This window comes from Cupressus sempervirens, chromosome 2, assembly GCF_028749045.1.
Source record: "Cupressus sempervirens isolate cs-2001-9-10 chromosome 2, ASM2874904v1, whole genome shotgun sequence".
In the NCBI taxonomy this organism is placed as follows: Eukaryota; Viridiplantae; Streptophyta; class Pinopsida; order Cupressales; family Cupressaceae; genus Cupressus; species Cupressus sempervirens.
The window spans coordinates 768,605,165-768,625,580 of record NC_143119.1 but is presented as its reverse complement, the minus strand read 5'-3'; the positions used below and the strand labels follow the sequence as shown (position 1 = coordinate 768,625,580).

General features: G+C 38.6%; 1 protein-coding gene across 6 annotated transcripts in view; it reads right to left on the bottom strand.

Moving 5' to 3' along the window:
• TL29 (ascorbate peroxidase 4) overlaps positions 1-20,416 on the bottom strand; it is a 175,067-nt gene that overhangs the window by 93,737 nt on the left and 60,914 nt on the right. For 5 of the 6 annotated variants that reach the window (XR_016360218.1, XM_089815486.1, XM_089815487.1 and 2 more), the window contains exons 3-7: positions 3,741-3,825; positions 3,552-3,586; positions 3,297-3,362; positions 3,065-3,105; positions 2,779-2,909 (exon numbers count right to left, since the gene is read on the bottom strand). Coding sequence is in view for 5 of the 6 variants with exons in the window: in XM_089815486.1 (XP_089671612.1) it covers positions 2,779-2,909; positions 3,065-3,105; positions 3,297-3,362; positions 3,552-3,586; positions 3,741-3,825 (358 nt within the window). In the remaining variant the exon portion in view is untranslated. The remainder of the gene's footprint in view (positions 1-2,778; positions 2,910-3,064; positions 3,106-3,296; positions 3,363-3,551; positions 3,587-3,740; positions 3,826-20,416) is intronic. The other variant, XM_089815488.1, reaches the window with a different exon arrangement.

The window sequence follows — 20,416 nt, the reverse complement described above, 5'->3', positions numbered from 1 at the left end:
GGACGTAGAAAGGGAGTAGATAGAGGATATGCTTCCGTTGATTTTTGAGGATCTTGATCATATTTATTTAAAGAGAGTAGACCATGTCAAGGTGGATCCCCCAGTAATCAAGAAACTATAGCAGTCAGAGGACTATGATTCATGAGATGAGGTTCCATATGTGCAGACTAAAAGGCCTTTATGCAAATGCCTAAACCATATATGGATACTTGGAATACTATTCATTTAGAGTACATTATTGCTAAAGATCTGACAACCGATATTTTATCCAAGCCTTCTGCCAAAGTGAGATTTTTACATTATTGAAGATAAGCTTGAAGCAATGGATCGGAGCCTTTAGTAAGAGGGAGCCTTAACATCAATGATTACCTAAGATGTACTTTAATGCATCCTTCTCTGTGAAAGAGAAGTTTGAGGTGAAACCCCTTGTTCCGCCCTCTAGAAATGTTCATGGTGGATGTCATATGAGTTACAACATGACTTTGGGGAAACATCGTAGAAGGTGATGATCTTTCATTGATGTTTGTTTGTGGTTACTATAGTAAGGTAACGATCTTACAATAGTCTAACCTTCTATCATAATGGATATCATATGGTTGATGTCTAAATAGATCATGATAGATTATATCTTGTAAATCAATATCAACTAAGAGATAGATATCATCTAATAGACCTCTTTGTGTTGTATTGTATAGATATATATCATGGTGGATTAACATCCGTAAACAAACCATGATTATAGTATTTTTATGGTAAGTATCATAGAATGATACGTGTGCACATACCTTATGAACATTTTGAGTATTTGGTGAACTTGGTATTTGGAGGCCATTACTTGGAGTACTTGGTGAACATCATGCAACTTGATATTCTAAGGTCATTACTCCTGATATCATGAGATAATATCATTATAATGAATATCTCCTAATCAAAGATATCCATAATTATGCCATTCTTGATATTACATTGAGGTAATATTAAATCATGTGTTTATCCTACCTAGCTAAGAGGGAGTGTTGATATTTTTGTAACTTTTGTCGGATAAATCATATGACACAAAACTATTGAAGATACAGATATATGTTAGTATGTATGAGATATGATATATATACTTAACACATATAATATATGTGTGTGTGTGTGTGTATATAATGTAATGCTGAAGAAATTAATATAATGATCCAAGAGATATTATGTGCACATACACACACCCACACACATAGTTATAAATAATTGTCATTATACTAATCACATAATGATAATAATGAATAGACAATGTCCCTTCAATCTCTCCCTCGCTCATCCTCAATATAAATGCAAGAGAGATCGCTGCCTTTGGAACACACAGAAACTACAAGCAGTGCTATTACATTTGCAGCGATCTAACCTTAATAACTATCAAAATTTATTTTATTGGAGCATTTTCTATCTTCTTTAACCTTAATTCTTTTTAAGTCTTTTTTTTTACTCTCAATTTCTTTTTCCTCTTTAAGTTTAATTTTTTAAGATTAATTTTCATTGTCTTTAATTCTTTATGCATAATTTGTTTAGCTTTCTTTTTTTGTGAGTGTTTATTCCTTGTTCAATTTGGTGATCCCAAGCTATATTTGCTCATTATTTTTTTGTCCCTTCTTGGATCTCGTGCCCACACTACTCCCTCTCTTTCCTCTTCCTTCTTGATCCATCTTTTTAATTGCTAAGTCTGCTTCTTTATTCACTTACTCCTTATGCTCTCTTTCATGTTCATCCTGATGATCAATCACAATCTGATCAGAAATGTTGATGCAAACTTTTACACGATCGAATCTAGAAACAACAAGCTCAAACTAGCTCAAGCTCCAATTATAGAACGCTTTTGCCTCTTGGAAATCCAAAACCCCCTCTTGATGAGCAACACATGGCCACCAACAAATCAACGCATTGCCAATGAGAGACTAGACAATTTCCCCAAAAGTGTACCTAAGGCAGTATCTCTTCAATTTTCCAAAGTGGGCACCTAAAGAGATGAGTTTCCCCATTCTTATTTACAACCACCAAGACGTGTAAGCTTGACTCTTCCCCTTATCCAAGTGGACACCAAGATGGAAAATTTCTTCATTTTTCCTTTGATCGATGCCAAAATGTGTCCCCTCGTAAAAATTACAATTACCATTTAACAAAGGCCATAAATGTTAAATTATCTAATCCCCTTATGTCCTATTAAACACTTCTCAAGGTAAATGGAGACCTAAAGTAGCTTTCATTTAATTTTACTCTCCTAATCTTAACTGAATTAAAATTTAAAATAAACATTCAGTTTGCTGAGTCCAAGGGTTGACTGATTCTTTGAACACAAGTAGAAATACTAGACTAGGACACGATACCATTACCACTTGCCCAAAAATTACTATTAGAGATCTTGACTCAACATGACAACAAAACAACCACAAAAATAGGTATTGATGCCTACAAATATCGAATTTCAGATGGGTATGACATAGGCAAAGATATAATCTTAGGTGATTCCCTGCATTGATTAATGCCTATAGTGACAAATCTTAAGACCAATCACCCAGTTAAGATCAAAGATGTTGCCAAGTTTCATGTGGGTGGATCCATGCCTATGTGAAAAAGATAACTTATATATCTAACCACAAGCAATCAAGCCACAATGAAACAGTAGTTAGAAAACTGGAGAGCTGAAATGTTAAAAACGTCTTCAGTACAAAGAACAAATATCAGGTAGATGTGGACTCGATATTTTGCATGAAAAGAGAAGCTAATTTGTCAGAATGTAACCTGCAAGCTGAATCAGATCTGCATATGAAAGCAATCCACCTTTTGATGATGTATCAATTTCCTTCTTTACATCCTCCAGTAACTTCATTGCAGATATTAATCCTTCATTTTCTGGCCTTGTTATCTCTGACCTGCAACCAAAAGTGAACAAATATTGTTTGAGATATTTTGACAAATTGAAACTAAAAGCATGAATGAGGATTGAGGAAAGATGGATAAAAATCAAGGATGCAAATAAAATAAATTTCCCACTCCAAGAGCTACTCTGCTCCTACATTTGTCTTACATAAGTCTGATTGATCCATTTGCGCCACCAGTCTTACTAGCCTGATAAACATTTACATAGTATCAGCTTAAGTAACGCAAGATGATTCTTGGATGCAACTTATTACTAAGGAAAAATCTTATGAAAGTAGAAGGAAAACAACAGAAGCAATCTAGCTCAGATTTCATAAAAGGGTAGGTTGCTGATTTATATCCTTTATTAAAGTAATGAGTTAAATTCCCACAGAAAAAACCTTGTCATAAGATACTGCATCATTTAATGCCAACTGCATTATCGATGGGATAAGTTCTGGATGAGCCTGCTGGACAGAAAGGTGAAATTCCATCAAAACTGAATAATTAATTATTGTGATCACATAATTATCAAATGTTATATAAGCAGATGGAATATATCCAAGTTACACCATTATGCCTGGAAGTTAAGGAATTAAAACCACTCGAAAGTATCATTTGCTTGAATTCTTAATATTAATCCAGAAAATAATTACCTCTATGGCAGTTCTGAGTAAATCCTTGATAATTGCTGTAAAATCAGATCCAATAGGTATAAATATTGCAGTTTCGCAACATTCCAGCAAGCAATCAGCATCCTATTTCACTGAAATCTGTACCTAATAGAGTATTTCCAGAACCAAAGAGTAGAAAATTCAGATGACAAAAAGGCCTGACTAACATACTCAAAAATTCACCCCGTTGTCTTCGTTGAATCAAATCTGCAGCATTGGCATTTTCAAGAGCTGGTGATAGGCTCCACATCAAAGCCTGAAGCAAAAAGAGAATGAATTTTTCAATCTCCTGCTGATTGTCTGGATAGGTCTATGAAAACATCTAAGAAATTGCAAGAATGGAGTATTAAAGTAATCTCTACAGTAAGCTTGACAGAGATGCATGCAAAGCATAAACAATCATTTAGCTGGTTATTTAATAATAGTATGAATTGTGCTATCTGATGGATAACGGGCACTAAAAAGCTTCCATAGATTCAGGGTTCACTTCAAGAATGATAGCCAGGGGCCAAGAGTTAGTCTGAAATGCTAAAAAGTAAAAAGTCATAAGCTCTAGCTCATGTTTATAACAGAATGTCTAGTGACACAGAGATGTTGAATGTGCTGAATCTTTATCCGGTGGCTTTCACCTTGGAAGCTGGAGAACCAAATTCATCCCAAATCTCTTTGGGAAGAGCGTTCTGGTTCTCCAATCATGCAAAAGAAATCGTTGGAAACATCTCACTGATAAAATTTTATGGTGTGAGAATAACTATACAGATCCATAATTGAACCAATAACTAGTTTCACAAGTAACAAAAAAATGCAATGCCAATAGACACCCGAGAAATCTAATAAATAAGATACCATATATAGTAGAATAAATGAATGAGTTTACGACTGAGTAAATAGGTGGTAAGTGTGGCCTCTTATTTATACACCCATCTTTAAGATATAAAAAGTAGGCCAAACCCAAAAGCCCACATATCAATACATGTTGCCCAAAACTATACCATAAGATAGACCACTCAATGAACTCAACAAGACAGACTTTGAACTTTAACATCCTTACTGAGAGACAAATTTAAAGGCCATGGAAAGTGGCAATAATAGGTGTTGGAAAAGGTGTCAGACTCTCAACTTTGTCCTAATATTTAGATTATAAAGTGTGGTAGTTTACATGAAAAACTGAATTTCTAGGCTATTAAGTTGGTTTTTGTTCAAAATTATTATTCCCAGTCACTCAGAAGTTCAGCACTACTTACAGGGGTTCCTGATGCATAAACTTCTTCAACTACTTCAGTTTTTTTTTAAAACGTTATGGCCTGCGGAAATTTGCAGAGGAAATACAAAAAGTTCTTGGATGTGTAAAAGAGTTGTATAAGGAAATACACCTATTGATATGAAACATCATAAGGCATCTTTGTGTGGAGGATAATTTGGGCACTACTTTTGGGTGGTTTGAGCTCATGGACTTCTAATTTCCATTTGATGGTTTCGAGCTTTTGTATCTCCTATATGTTAAGTACTTGAGATAGAGGGTGTATGTAGAGTTTTATAGATAGTGTTAAGTTGTAAGCATTCCTCCAAATCTCTAGTTGTTCATACTCCTGCAAAGGATTTCTCTGCAAGTGTACTGTTATTCTGGTTTACTGAATAATACATTTAACTGCTATAGAGTGTGGTGCTTTTCTCCCACAACAGTTTCCCCATATACACCTGTGTTATGAGGTGTATTGTTTATTTTATGTTTAAATATGTTGCTTCTTTCAATAATTGTTATAAGGTTAAGCTTTACATAATACTCTCCTCAAAATATTGGTGTAACGAGTGTTTCTACATGCCCTATTTTACTTCCATACACAATCCTAGAGTTCCACGTACATATTGAAGTTCTTCAAAAAATCAAGGACGTAATTAGGTTGTAATATGTAGATCCCATCCTCCAGCTACAAATTCAAAATGAAAAAGGAAATAGCAATGTAAATCAAGATCCATAATTTCAAAAGTTTCTTCTATTCAGTTTTGAGTGTTTGAATCAAAAATTTGAATCACCAACAATATCAAGCCTTCAACATAAAGAACCAGAATGAGATATGATTGTCACCATTTTTCACATAGGCCTCATAGCCTGCCTTGGGTCTATTTAAGCCATGTTCTAGAAAGAATATTCTCATACCATGCTTAGAAGCTTGTTTCAACTATATAGTAGTATATAGTGAATTCAAGTCTTGCACAATAGCATGAAATAGTCGTGCTGAGAAAACTTTGTGGATGTTACATATAGACTTCCCTCCTATAGATAGATCATCTTAATTAAGATATATACATTTCACATCCATCCAATGAACCTGACAAACAAATTTATCTGTACAACAAAGAAAACCATAAACAAGATCCATCTTGGCAATTAGAGCATAAGTTCTCATTCCTTCCTTCTAAGAAATGCACCTTTGCCCCTAGAGTTCCTTGTAGCCCTCTATAGACCTATATGAACTGAACTTGGTCTTGAAAACCCCCTTGCACTTCACAATGTTCATTTCCTTAGGATGGGATACTGATCCTCTCATGTGACTCTTCATAAAGGAATCAAACTCCATCTAATTCTTGTGTAACCTTCCTTTCCCTAACTCCACCATCGATCATGAGTATCCACCACACTAATCATGAAAAAAGAATTGGCCCTCTAATTTTTTAGGTCCTTCATATAGTTCTCCCAACTTCCCCGTTTCCTTTACTTATTCAAAAGTTACAACATCCCTATTAAAATGACTAACAACCCCCTTAGAAGTAGGAGTCTTGTGTTTCAAATTTACCCCATATGAGGAAAACCTCACCTTCCACCATTGGATTACAATTCAAAACTCTCAAACAAAGATTTATTTGACAGATAAATTTTGAAACAAACTCTTCATCTTTTAGGAGCCTCCAAATTGAAGTTTCTTTCTTCATCACCTTCCATTATGCTCTTGTGTCTCTTTGAATCAAATTTATTCTACTTCTCATATACAATGTGGACACAAGTAACATTGCAAACAAAACTAGATGTCCCAAAATGAACAATCTAAAGATATCCTTTCACATATCGTGTCCCAAAATTTCTCACAATTTCCCTACAATGCTTATTGGAAACACATCATACACCTTTGGATGGAGAAATTGGTGGTAGACCATGGACCATCGAATACCTGCTTCTAATTCAAGTGTCCCTATTCCTCATGCCAGAAATGGCTTGCACCATCTGGTCTAGCTAGCAATGAATACCAATTTCAAGACACTTGGGAGGACATAAAAAATTGCTTAACTTACAAGACTAAGCTTGCTCCTCAAGTCTAGAAATGATGACCTAAAATCTAAAAAATATCTTCACGACAAATATTTTGAGCCATAATTCAACTTTGTTTTATTGAGGGATTAGTAAAAAACAAACAAACACTCAATTTTTTTTATTGCTAATTGTTTACAAACATCTTGCTCATACAAGCATCAACATGAGATCTATTAACCGTACAGGGTAAAGAAACTTAACACATGTAGTATAACACGATACAACACAAAAGAGATACTTTATTCATATATGCACTCAATGATTACAATCTGAATACAATGACTACAATGATGATTCCAAAGTCCATCTCGGGCGGTGTACATATACCTTTCCAAAGGGGTGACTCAAGCGTCACGTGCTCGTTCGGATACTATTCTACCCATCGGCTACACTATAGATTTTACCGACAACATCATCCCCCCAAAAGAAAAGTCGTCTTTGGATAACAATACAACAAAAACTCAAAATAAACAAAATACATCAATGCATAAATACTAAACAGAGGGATGTGTCCCTGGCATAGTGGTCGTCCACGCCCTTAACTCGTTCAGCTCCGCCCGTAGCTTGCAGACTTGCTCTTTCCTAATCTTCAGTTCTGCTTCTGCTTCCATCTAAAGCTCTGGGGCCGACTGCGTCATTTCTGCAATTTCTCCCAACTCTTTCTCATTTCCTGCTGCCACTTGTTCCTTTTCTAGCTGCCAACTTCTGTAGCTGACTCTGTTTGTCTAACAGGGCTATCCTCTCGGATTGTCAGGCCGCCCTCTTAGATTCCTAGGCTCCCCTCTCTGAAGCTAACCTGGCAGCTGACTCCTCCCGAGCCATCTCAGCTGCTACCTGATCCGCCTGACTCTTCTAAAGAGTGTAATACACCTCCCTGTGTAACTTCACTATCTCATGAGTCAAAGCCTCTTCCCGGCTCTCCATACCAGGATCTCTCATCGTGGCCCAGTCCTGCCACATTTTTGTAGTCTCCACATCCGGCCATCTGCGCTCCTCAAAACAGATTGTAAAGGCAGCTAAGCATCCCAACCTCATAAAAGATATGACTCCCTCCAGCTCCACCACTGAATCCAATGCCTAAGTTTCTATCGAATCTAACAACTGGCGAGCCTGAGTCGCTAGAGCTGCTACATCAGCAAGAAATGTCTCTCTCATCCCTATCTCCTACGCTACTGGGTGTTCCTACTATGCACCCATAGCCCTCTCACTACTTCCGCCATATGCTCAACAACGCTATGCGATACTCCCTCACCCTGTGCCTGCTCAACCTCTTGTAATGGGTTCTCCAAAACTGCTTCCCACATGGGTGTCGACAGGTATGAGGTGTCGGGGTTCAGTGGAACCGCGTACTCAGGTAAGCACGCAGCTTCTGAGTTCGGCTCTCTCTGTCTCACTCAGGTGATGTCAGCAGTGTCATATCCACCATGATCACCGCATCAGAACCCACTACATCCAATCGAACACCCAATGCCCCCAACTCCTCGCTTGCAGATACCTCCATTACCCCTCTCTCTGTGTCCATCTTCGTATCAGGTACCAAAGTCTCATCTCCTGTCTCTACTAGAGTCTCACGAGCCGGCTCCATCGTTACCTCCGGAGCTGCTATCTCCGTTGGTGACGGATGTGCCTCCGCTACAGCTCATGTCTCTATGGTGGGCTGTGACATAGCTGAAATTGGTGTCATCACCACTAGCTTCCTGAACTAACCAAACCCTAGAATGCCATATATGCCCACAGGAACCAAGTGTGTCGTAGCCGAAAGTATAGGCCGCGGAAATCTCAATGGTGTAGCAGTGATCACCTCTACCTCCTCGTCCTCTTCCTCTTCCCCCTCGGTCCCACTCTCCTCTGAAGACATCTCTTCTCGGCCACTCTGTGTTTCCACCGTCTGGCCTCTATCATTTTTGTCCTATGGTTTTGGTGCCAAGTGTTTCCAAATGCCTCCACTGCATAATAGGTGGTTCGCCAGGCGCGAGTGGTCCCGGTTTGGCCTCCAGTGCATCATTGGGGATAATCCGCGTTGTCACATCCAAGAACAAATCGATAGCATAATGCGGCATATAGAACATTTTGTGCTGCAATGTCATAAATTCCGACATTCGTTCAGCCAACAACGCTGCCCAGTCATATACCCTACCATGCAAAATCCCGTTCATCATTGCTACATGGGGGAAAGAGATATTCGAAGCGCAGCTCAAACCTATGAGGCGGCTTTTCACTATGTCCATCAAACAACACCAGTGACCCTCCTGAATATTAGATTACTTTAACCCTCTACTCGTGGACGTGTTTGAAAGAGCCTCTTGTTCCGCTTGCAACAGGTCTTCGCACACAAGCTGTATCAACTTCATCTTTACTTCTCGGCTCATCTTTTTTGGCTTGCTTTCTATTTTTCTTCCGCCTTGAGCATGACCAAGTATCCCAAATACCCGTGTAAAGTTAGCCGGTTTGAATGATACTACTAGATTGCAACCAAGTTATTCAAACGTACTGGTTCGAGAGAACCTGTCATACGTTTCTATCATTATGCGCAAAAACCCTTCGTAGTCTCTGATGCAAAATACTGGCATTTGCACTACCCAATCTGCCTATGCTTTCCGAATACTAGCCTTCACTTAGTGCTTGTCTAGAGTCTCCTGCCACCACTTCCGGCATTCTGCACCATTTAACCCTTCGAATGTAACACTTTGTACTGTACAAATGTCTCCCGACTGCTTTGGTTGCTCTACTTTCTTCTTACTTGAACTTGCACTGGTCCCTCCTGCTACACGAATTCTGGATGGTAGTGTCTTCACATTCCTGTTCATGGCTGCATCTTCATCTAGTTTCTTTTTCCATGCCCTTTTTCCAGCTGACTGCATAACTGTCACCTCTTTGTTGTTTTGTTGAGTAAATCACAAATCGTTTGGTCAGTTGTTTTCCGTACAAACTTGGTACAAATTTTCTCTCTGTCTTAGCATCTGTACCATACAGCTTCCTTTAAGTTTGTGAATTGGCTTCTACTGTACAGCTACCCAATTCCTCTCCCTCACTGAATCGGCTCCTCCTGTGATAATACGGCTTGGCTTCCTCTCAGATTGGCCATACGGCTCGTTTGTCCTCTCCTCTGCTGGTCACTGTACGAAAATCGTTGTTTTATGCTTTCTTGTCCTAACTTTATGCTTGTTTTTCCTTCCTTCTGTTCCTTTCAGAAACCGCCATACAATTTCCCTGTTACCTTGAAATAATTTTCACTTCTCCTACCATACAGCTCTGTATTCTCTCCTCCCTATTCGTCATACGGTATTCATTTTTATGACCCCTAGCACACCGTACGGTATGGTATGGTTCTTTCCTTTCTATCTCCTTTCTTTGCGCACCGTATGGCTTCTGTTCCCTCCTGGCTTTTGGAGTACGGCCTTTCCCTTCTCTGTTGGTCACTGTTCGTAATTAGCTTCCTAGACTTCAGGCAATGATTAACCTTTCAGAAAACAATAGCTTTCCACTGTACATCGTACGGCTTTTAAGTTTTGATACCTTCCACACACCAGACAACTTCAACTCTCCCTTGCCATATGTCGTACAGTCCTCATTCTTCCTCTCTATTCTCGTACGATCTCTCCTTGTCCCTGAATACCGTATGGTTCCCAGCTGCCTATCTTTAGATATCGTACGGTGTCCAGACTTCAAATATTCTCCTTTGTTTTCTTTCGTATAGTGGCTTTCATATGCCTGCAAGGTTTTCTTGAGGCCATACGGTCATTAGCTCGCCTTATGATCGACGGTCATTAGCTCGCCTTATGATCGACGGTCATTAGCTCGCCTTATGATCGATCTCTTTTCCTTCCTGGATGGCCATACGGTCCTTTTTTCAATTACAGTTCCACTGTCTCACACACAGTTCTTTCCTTTTACGGGCTGTCTTATACCTTCCGCCATTCAGCCTATCTATATATCCCAACTCCTTTGTTTTTCTAAGTCGTACGCTATTCTCTACCAGCCGTACGGTGTCACCATACGGTCCCTTTCTAGTCTTATGTAAGTTTTTTGTGGTGTGCCTCTTAAATCCGTACGGTAGGCTGTACTTTCATTGCGTTTTGATTTCACAATCAGATTTTAATTTTACTTCTTTTTTAATACTTCATCTTTTGTTTCTTTATTACTTAGCACTTTGAAACTATGTTTAACTCTATATTTTATTTACTTATTATACATATATACATTATTTACAGTCATTTTTTTTCTTTCTCAGTTGTTTGTCAGAGGGGGGCCATTTCTTTCATGGTATATTTTTAACTTTGATCCATTCACTGCATCTGGTATTTCTTTTCCGTCTAGTGTCCACAACTTAATTGCCCCGTTATAGCCAACTTCCCGTATCTTGTATGGTCCAACCCATTTAACTTTGAACTTTCCAAGCCTGATTTCATTCCGTTCATTATACTTCAATACTAACTGGCTCGGTTGAAACTTGTTTAATTTTAAGTGCTTATCATGCCATGCCTTCCTCCTATTTTGTGTAACTTTGATGGCCCACTATGCCTGTAGCTATCACTCATCAAGTTTGTTCAAATTGTACAATCTCTCTCTTAAGCTTTCCATGTCGCCCAACTTGTTCTCGATTGCTATCCTTAAACTCGGTACCATGAATTATGTCGGTACCACTACCTCCTGTCCATACATCAACTGAAATGGGGTATGTCCTATAGTTACTCTATATGAAGTATGGTACGCCCATAGGGTGGATGGTAACTTTTCTTCCCAATCTTCTCCCTCAACTCCATAGGATTTATAAATTACTCCGACTAGGATCTTGTTCGTTGCTTTGGCTTGTCCATTAGCTCTTGGATAGTATGGGCTCAACAATGAATGATAGATCTTAAATTCAGTAGTGAGCAGTCGGATAACATGGTTGACAAAGTGTCCTCCCCGATCACTTGTCAACTACAATGGGATCCCGTACCTTGTAATAATTTGCTCATAAATAAATCTTGTTGTGCTTACTACCGAGTTATCTAGTAATGCGCATGCCTCCACCCATTTAGTCAGGTACTCCGTCGCTATCACAATGTATCGGCATCTTCTGGTTTTGCTCACCTTCAAAGGTCCGATGAAGTCCAATCCCCATCTTTCAAAAAGTTCTTACACGTGCGAGGGATTCAGAGGCGTAAAGTCTCTCTTTAATGGTTTCCCGGCTCGCTGACATGTATCGCATGCAACAACCCACTCCTTGGCGTCGTTGTATACAGTTGGCCACCATAGTCCTGCCAGAAGTATCTTTCGCACAGTTGTCTCCGGCCCCATGTATCCTCCTATCAGTCCTTCATGTGCTTCCTTTAGTACCTTTGGAATTTCCTCCTCTAGGACGCACCGCCTTAGAATCTAATCAAGTCTCATTTTGTATAATAGCCTATCGATTAACTAAAACGTCCAGCTCCTCAGCACTAGTTTCCTTCTCTCATTTGGTGACATGTCACTCGGAAACTGCCATGTCGATAGATATTCTCCAATACGTGTGTACCAAGCTGGTAGTACTGTAACATGAAATAATTGTGCATTTGGAAAATCATCATTAATTCCCTCAGGTGGCTCCCCCAATTTTATTCTCGACGGGTGATTTGCACTTACATGACTTTTTCCTAGCCATACCACGATCTTAAATGTGAACTCCTGTAATAATAGTGTCACCCGGTTATCAAAAATGCCTCATTTTGATCATTGAAATGGTTATTTCATCTCTGAGTTTTTGAGAAGTTTTGAATCTTCAATATCTTCAGCTCATACCTAGCTTTGCCCAGCACTTGAAATTTTCAAAATCCAGCTTCTAAGCCCCACGTTATCACAGGTTAATGGAAAGACCCAAAATACGTGTTTTCAAGTTTATCATTAACCATTAACCTCTCAAAAAGGTTAATGATAAGTTTTAGATTACGTATCTTGGAGGAGGTTAATTAACCTCCCCAAAATCACATATTCTCTCTCCCACCATTAACCTCTCAAAGAAAGTTAAATGATAAGTTTCAAATTACGTATTTTGGAGGAGGAAAATTTACCTCTCCAAAATCATGTATTCTTTCCCTCACCATTAACCTCTTTGAGACGGTTATTAACCTTTTGAATTTCTTCATGAGAAATTGGATATGTGAAAGGCTTGAAATTAAAAAAAAGGTTAAAAGATTTGTCTGATGAGAAGATGAGAGCTATTAAAGTTTTGGAAAGGCAGATGTCTGACGAGTTGAAGCAAGACAAGAAGGAAATAAAACAAGTGTGAAGAAAGTGGCGAGAATAAAGAGGATAAAGGCAGTCGTTTTCTAAACCATCGAATGCTCCTTGCCGTTTAACCAAGTGCTCTAACAACATTGACTAATGAAATAGTTTTCATTCACCTTGGCGCATGATATGGTACAACATTATCAAATAGAAGAAGTCTTATCTGCCCCCCTTTCATAACTCGTGGCAATAGTGGTATAGACAAGCCAGGGAAGTTCCTGACGACTCATCCTTCATAGTGGGGGGGCAGTTCAAATGTGTAAGAAATATGAGACTGCGGCATGCATGTCATATCGGGTGCATTGTTCTCTCCACATGAGCAATTAATATGCTCATGCCGCCATCACTTAAGCTTAAAGATACACTGTATATCACCCAGCCTCACGCCAGCGGTATGAACCATTGACTGGGGATTGTAGTACTCTCCTTGCCGAATAAGATACATTGCTACAAATAGAGACACGTGCAAACATAAACAGAAATAATGACGGCAGTTATGGGAGCCCAAGTTTCTGAAGAGATTGGAACGTGCAGGAACCCGATAAGTGCAACCTGTCTCAAGTTTTATGATGTGAAGAAGGGCGGCATAAAAGAAGAGAATTCTAATCATCAAGTGAAATGGTAATGATTAATCTGTGAAAGTTCCTTCGAAGCATCGATAAAACAGGGCCCACAATGTGTGAGAATTGTTTGACATAATATTCCATGGATTAGTCTAAAATATCAAGGTCGCATGAAGGTCAACCCAATTGCACTATTCTATTCACTAAGTAGAGTGAAGACATTTTGAACGAGGATAAGCCTGCAGTTTATTACATAGCATCACGCCACCTTGATCACCTCATTGCTGACCCACCATACTACCTAAGATTTGAACAATTATTCTCAACTCGCAGTCTTCCTGTCTTTTCAAGGCTTGCAATATTTAATGTGAAAACATCAGGAATGAAGTTTTCAGCTCCATGCGCAGAAAGGAAGCTCATTTTTGAATCCAAGACATGTAATGGAGAATGCAAGTAATGCCTGAGACTGCACTTGACTTGCTTGATGTAATGTCTCGATAGAAAGATGGAAAGCATAGACAAAGCACGTAAACTGTTTAGTGAAATGCTTGACCAATGAAATGCTCGTGTCTTCCTCTTGGCCCGTGGCTATAGAAGCTTTACTAAGCTTATCTTCAAACATCAAATTGGGCATGATAAAATAAATACAGAGTAGTGATATTGAAGCATTCAACAATGAAGGTAACTGATACATCAAGATGGTATCAAAAGAATTATAGAGAAATATTTAGTCTAATACAATTTGCCAGTATGAGTAAATGATTATCAATATATCCTTGTGAATGCTTGATACAGACTCAAAAACATGGTGATCCCCAATCAAATGCATAGTGAATTTTTTTTATATAATGTCTAGTTTATCACTCTGAACTGAAAATAAAGAGAAAGTGCGGGGCTGAAGACATTGGGCATACTTGGCAAAGGATTAATAATAATCAAACAATGAAGTATAAGTATCAGAGGCCGGATTATGCCCCCATTTTAAAAAGTACTCTTCTGCACATTGGTGATACCATCTTAGGAAGTGTTTGTCTTCAAGATTTTTGGTCATCTCTTGAGAGCGAGGAAAGAACCCCTTCAGCCGGAATGATATTGGAAAGTGGGTTGGCTCGAGCAGGAGGGCATCCCATTTCAGCACAATGCCCGGACCTAGTATTGGAGTGCATGAAGGCTTATCATCCAAATAGAAGAGAAGTTATTTCATCAAATAATAAAGTAATTGTCCATCTAGATCCTGTCTCTATTGCTATTGTTTTCCGATTGCCTACCAGGATGCAATATGCCAGCATCAATCTACGAACTACCAAGGAGTATTTTATCGTAAATCAAACTCAATGTTTAAACATTGTTGCTAGGTCATGGTTCTTGAAACCAAGGAAAGGGAAATCTCAATTAGCCAAATCCATCCAAAATTTGTTGTTAAAGGAAGACATGGCAAACATGGTAACTCATTGGTCTTTGAGATTGACATGAGTTTGAAGGTTGGATGTTCTTGTTTATTAACATGGTCTACGAAGGGAAGCAACACATTGATTGGGCTGAAATTATCAGTGACTCACTGCATAGACAACTCAAGGAACTTCAGGAAAATGATTGCTTCTACATGACTTCAAACCTTTTCTACGCTATTGCAAGTACCAAAATTTGGCCAGGGCTTAACCGGCAAAGTATATATGATGATACGACTATGATTTACAATCATCTTCCTCTGATACAGTATGAGAATAGCCTGCACCATTTTAGAAGATTGAATGATGCATTCACAATAATGACTGTAAGAGAAATCCAAGGAAACATGAGACTTAGAATTTCACCAGAAGCACCAATGAAAGTACAAAAATACGGAAGTGTCTTCATACAGTTCCCGAAGTTCACTTATATTAGGCTAGCTGCCTATGCTGGGTATCCCTTAATGCTACCTAGATTCGTTGATGATAAATTGCTCCTGATTGAAATGTGCAGGCAGATTAGTCAAATCAATAAACTTTGCAAGAACAGGAGGATAGATGAAATACCTTTTCCTATCGGCATAGGACATTATAGCTGTGACACTGCATCAGATGTGAGGAATATAGAGAGATCCATTGCCACAATAAATTTGCATCCTTATACTATGCGTTTCCCTTATGATAGTAAAGGCTATGCAGTTAATGAGTTAAAGCTAAACCCCAGCCTTGGTCACTTTCCAACTCTGGAGGACTTTTGGGAGGATTGTGAAAATGATTTTGAAGTCAGGAAGAGAGATTGGATGCGACTTACAGTAAGGCAGGTAATAGACTTCAAGGTGGATATTGATGTGACAGGTGTAGATGATGATGAAGGTTCCTTGGTTGATCCATTCTACTATGAGAAAATTGAATTGCTAGATCTTCCTCCAATTGATTGGTCAATTCAGGAGTTAAAAAGCCTAAAAGAAAGAATTGCCTATGTCCTTAAAAGAACAAGAGATTGGGTTAGTAAAGTCAAAGCAGAAAAAGCGGCTGCTGAATTCCAAAGTAGGGAGAGAAGAGGCGATCAAGGAGAATCATCTCAAATGACATTAAAGGAAACTTCTAGTGAGAAAATGCAGCAATTAGATGTAAGTGTTCTAGATCAAGATGAAGATCTAAATCAGCCGGCTAAGTTTACAGTCAAAAAGAGGAGGACAAAAATGAAAAGTAAATCTACTACTTCAAATCAGGAAGGAAATGAGCCTAATATGAAGGATCAAGGAACTCCTCAAGCTGTTGAATCACACATTCCTGCTACATCCTCTCGTGATGTAGCAATCCCTCATTCAAGTCTCTCTCCCCCTGAGATATCATTAATAGACATCACACAGTTGGATAATCAATTATCTAATTCAAAAGATTTAATGATGATTGCTGAAAATATAACAGGTGACATGCAAGTTTCAGATACTACGCATTCATGGTTCCACAACAATCTTCAGAAGAAGAAGAAAGTTGTTCAAATGATCCCGCCTCCATTTGATGTGATCTCTAGTTTTCTTCAGAAGCCTCCTAAAACGAAAAAGACTAAAGTAATGTCCAGGTTAGTTGTTGATAAAACTTCAAGCAATCTATGCATAGAAATAGCCAAGCCCATAATTGAAAAGAATGTTGATGAAGCATCCGAGTCAGATTTCATTCTGGATAAGGTTGATCTTGGTCCATCTACTGCAGAAAGAGACTTTCAAAATTTTGAAGTGACCACTGCCCTAACGTTACAAAGAGCAAAGAAGGAGAAAAGAACCAAGGAGCAACTCAAGGAGCAAGTCTAGATGCTGGTCTCTTACATCAATTCGATTAGCAATTCCTCTAATGAGAAGAGAGTAGTTACTTCACCAACCTTAGCAGGTCCTGATGGCATTCTTGATCATGCTGTTGTTGAAAGAGTAAACAAAAAAAAGTCACACAGTATGATGATCGAAGCTTGGATAAGCAGAATGATAGAAGATGCTTCAAAACTCATAACTGGAGTGAAGGAAATATATGGAAAAGCCATTGAACAGATACAGGAAATTTCTAAAGAGCTAGAAAGTAGCAAAGAATAGAGTCACTTGGCAAAACGTAGCTAACAAATTACAAGAAATGTCCAAGTTAGACACAAGCACTCTAGTGCTTGAGAAAATTATTGCCAATCCAAACGAGAATCAAACGCGTCTCTAGAGTAAAAGTGTTAACTGGAAAATGATAAACATCGGCAAAGGGATCATTGAGTTTGAAAAACCAATAGCTTCTTGGGAGCAGCTGAAAACGAAAGCTACAGATGAATTAATCTCTACTATCACACGTGGGGCAGTAGTAGGTGATCTTCAACATATTGATTACCAATTTCTTCTTGACTACTTTAGTATCTAGATTCATTCAGAAATAGAGAATCGAGTATCAAATGCCGAAACTATGATGAAGCTCAATCTGATTGCAGTCACTCTGGAAGATTACAACATTTCAGCCTATCAACAAGAGTCAGAAGAGATCCAGGATAAATACTTCACAGCCAAACTCAGGATGGAGAACGTGTTCATTCCAAATTATGATTCAATGATGACCATCCTCGATGCTTACAGGGCTTTCCAGGATAAGTCAATTATGTCCAGATAGACAGAGTTCATAGCTAGAAGAACAATGATTAGATATGTATACATCCTTAGAAATTCTAGCTAAAGTGTTGTTTTTGAAAGTTTTTCTTGTATAGGTTAATTTTCTTGAGGTTAACTAACCTCTCCAAATTTACGTATTTTGGAGGTTGTTATTAACCACGAAGAGGTAGTTATTAACCTCTATGCCTATATAAGGGCTCTTTTTGGGCTTTGTAAGGGAGACTTTTAGACTTAGAATAAGGGAACACTATGCTGAAATTTTGATTAGGAGACAAATTTTGGAAAGTATGTACAGCTTTTGTCTCTGAAATTGAAATTCTCTATTATATTCTTGGTACAAGAAAATGAAATAAGATACGCTTTTGGTTTCTTGTTCTAAAATCAAATTGTTGCAGTATAAACTACTGATTCCTTTTTAGTGAGCATTCTCACGGTATTGTGCAATTGTTTATGAATCATGAATCAGCATGGTAATAACGGTCATTTTCAAGCGTAGTTCTTGATTGCCTTTGTTGTCATTCTACGTCTACTCAAGAAAGTTGTAAGGTCGTGTGGTGCATTCGTCCTGAACAGCTTTCTCTCGATCTTTAGAGTTTTAGATTCTTTATTTGAAAATCATTAAAAATTATATCATAAGAGGGAGCTGCCCCTCTAAACACAGAGGAAGGCCGCATACCAAGGGCCTATCCAACTGTTGTGAACGGTTTGTCACATACACTCTGTTGGGCAATCTTTACAGTGACAAATCTGTTTACCAACAGATTTTTGGCAACTCTACTGGGGAGACTGAACGAGGAAAGATTGACAGTCGCCTGTAATGAAGCACAATGGTGCTACCACATGAGAACATTTTTCCTATTCTCTAACCAAATCTTGGTTTCCAGGACACCCAGGAGGATATTATTCCAGACTTGAACACCCTAGCCTGGAGGTGTAGACAAAGTGCACAGCAATACCATCAAGTGAATCAAGTTCTTGAAGAAGAAGAAGAGTTAGGGGAAATCTTGCAAAGAGCTCCTATAGGTCAGAACGTTGTAGTCGTTGAAAGAATAGTAGTTATTCCAAGAAGAAATAGGCAGAATCTTGGTCACATTCAAGGGCAAATAAATAATAACCACTAAGGTGGCTGACAAACCATACACTCAAGTAAACAGGCAAAAGTGTCTATCAGACGAGGATTTTGAAGCCCTTCGGAAGTTAGATTTCAAGCCAGTTACCCCTAAGAAGAAGAAGAAGGTTAAGTCTGTTAGTAGGTCATCTTCAACACCCAAGGCTACTGTTTCCCCTACGGCTTTTCAAGCTTTGATTCTACCAGGTACTCTTGTACCTCTAGCTATAAATTTGCAGCCCTTGAACATTATTCTTCCAGCTATGGCACATCAAGCACCATAGCCACCAGTCCCATGGAGAGCTGCTATTGGTCCTTTAGCTTTAGGGAACCAATTACATGACATACCCGTTGGCTCACGAAAAATTCTTCCTAAGTTTTCTGGTGATGGAAAAGTCACCACTGATCAGCACATAAGTGCATTCTTTACAGCAAGCGGGGTTCTTGCAATTCAACATGAAGATTTTTTTGTTCATCTTTTTGTTGAAACAATCATAGAAGCCACAGCTGAATGGTTTGGTCAGCTACCAGCTGGATCAATTACTTCATGGGTAACCTTGATTCAAGCTTTCGAGAGGAGATTTAAAACTACCGAAGATGAACATTTTCCCCTTTCCCAGTTGACTCAAATAAAGAAGGAAATTCATGAGCCAATGCGAGAATTCATTGCTCGTTTTAATCAGACGGTAAATTGAATTCCTGTCAATAAAAGACCCACTGAAGAAAATCAAATGACTTTCTTCATCAGTGCTCAACCTTCTGATGTAAGCTTTCAAATATGAAGGGCAAGACCTTGCGCAAACTTTGGCTATCGAGGTGGAAGATGACTTGCTTAGTTCAGGAAAATGGAGTCGTGATCTACAAAACGGGAAAGGCCAACAAGCTCCTGTCACTACCACTGATCCTTTATATCAAAAGTTAGCTAATGACGTGTTACAAATCAAAAAGCAGTTGCCCCACAATCCTCCACCTCTATATCAAGATATTCCAAGGAGAAATTATATGCCATATCAACAAAATAGACAAGCTAAATGGCTACCCCAGTCAACACCAAGATTAGCCATCGAACATCCTGCATCATCTAGTAAATAGGCTGCTATGTGTGATTTTCACCTAACAACAAATCATGATGGTGCAAGCTGTCCCGAGATGGCCAGATTCATGCAAATGCATTTGATAGCAAAGAAAATAGAAGAATATGTGGGTCCTGAAGATGTAACAGAACCTACTGCTGGGACCTCCTCCATGAAATTTCTAGAGTATGAATCTGATGATGAGAAAGCTGAAGATATTAACAATCATTCTTGCAATGCAGCTACACCAAATTGGAGACAGAAATTAGAAGAGAAGTGGAGTAAAGAAGTGAAGGAGAAAGTTTCTAATGAGACTACTAAGAGAATTCTATCTCGTAAGCATACTCCGAAAGAGCCTTCACAAGCCAAGGAGATAGATAAAGGTAAAACTTCTCCCATTGTGGAAGATTCTTTTGATTTTATTGATCATTGTAGGAAGACCATAGTACAAATTTCTCAGTTG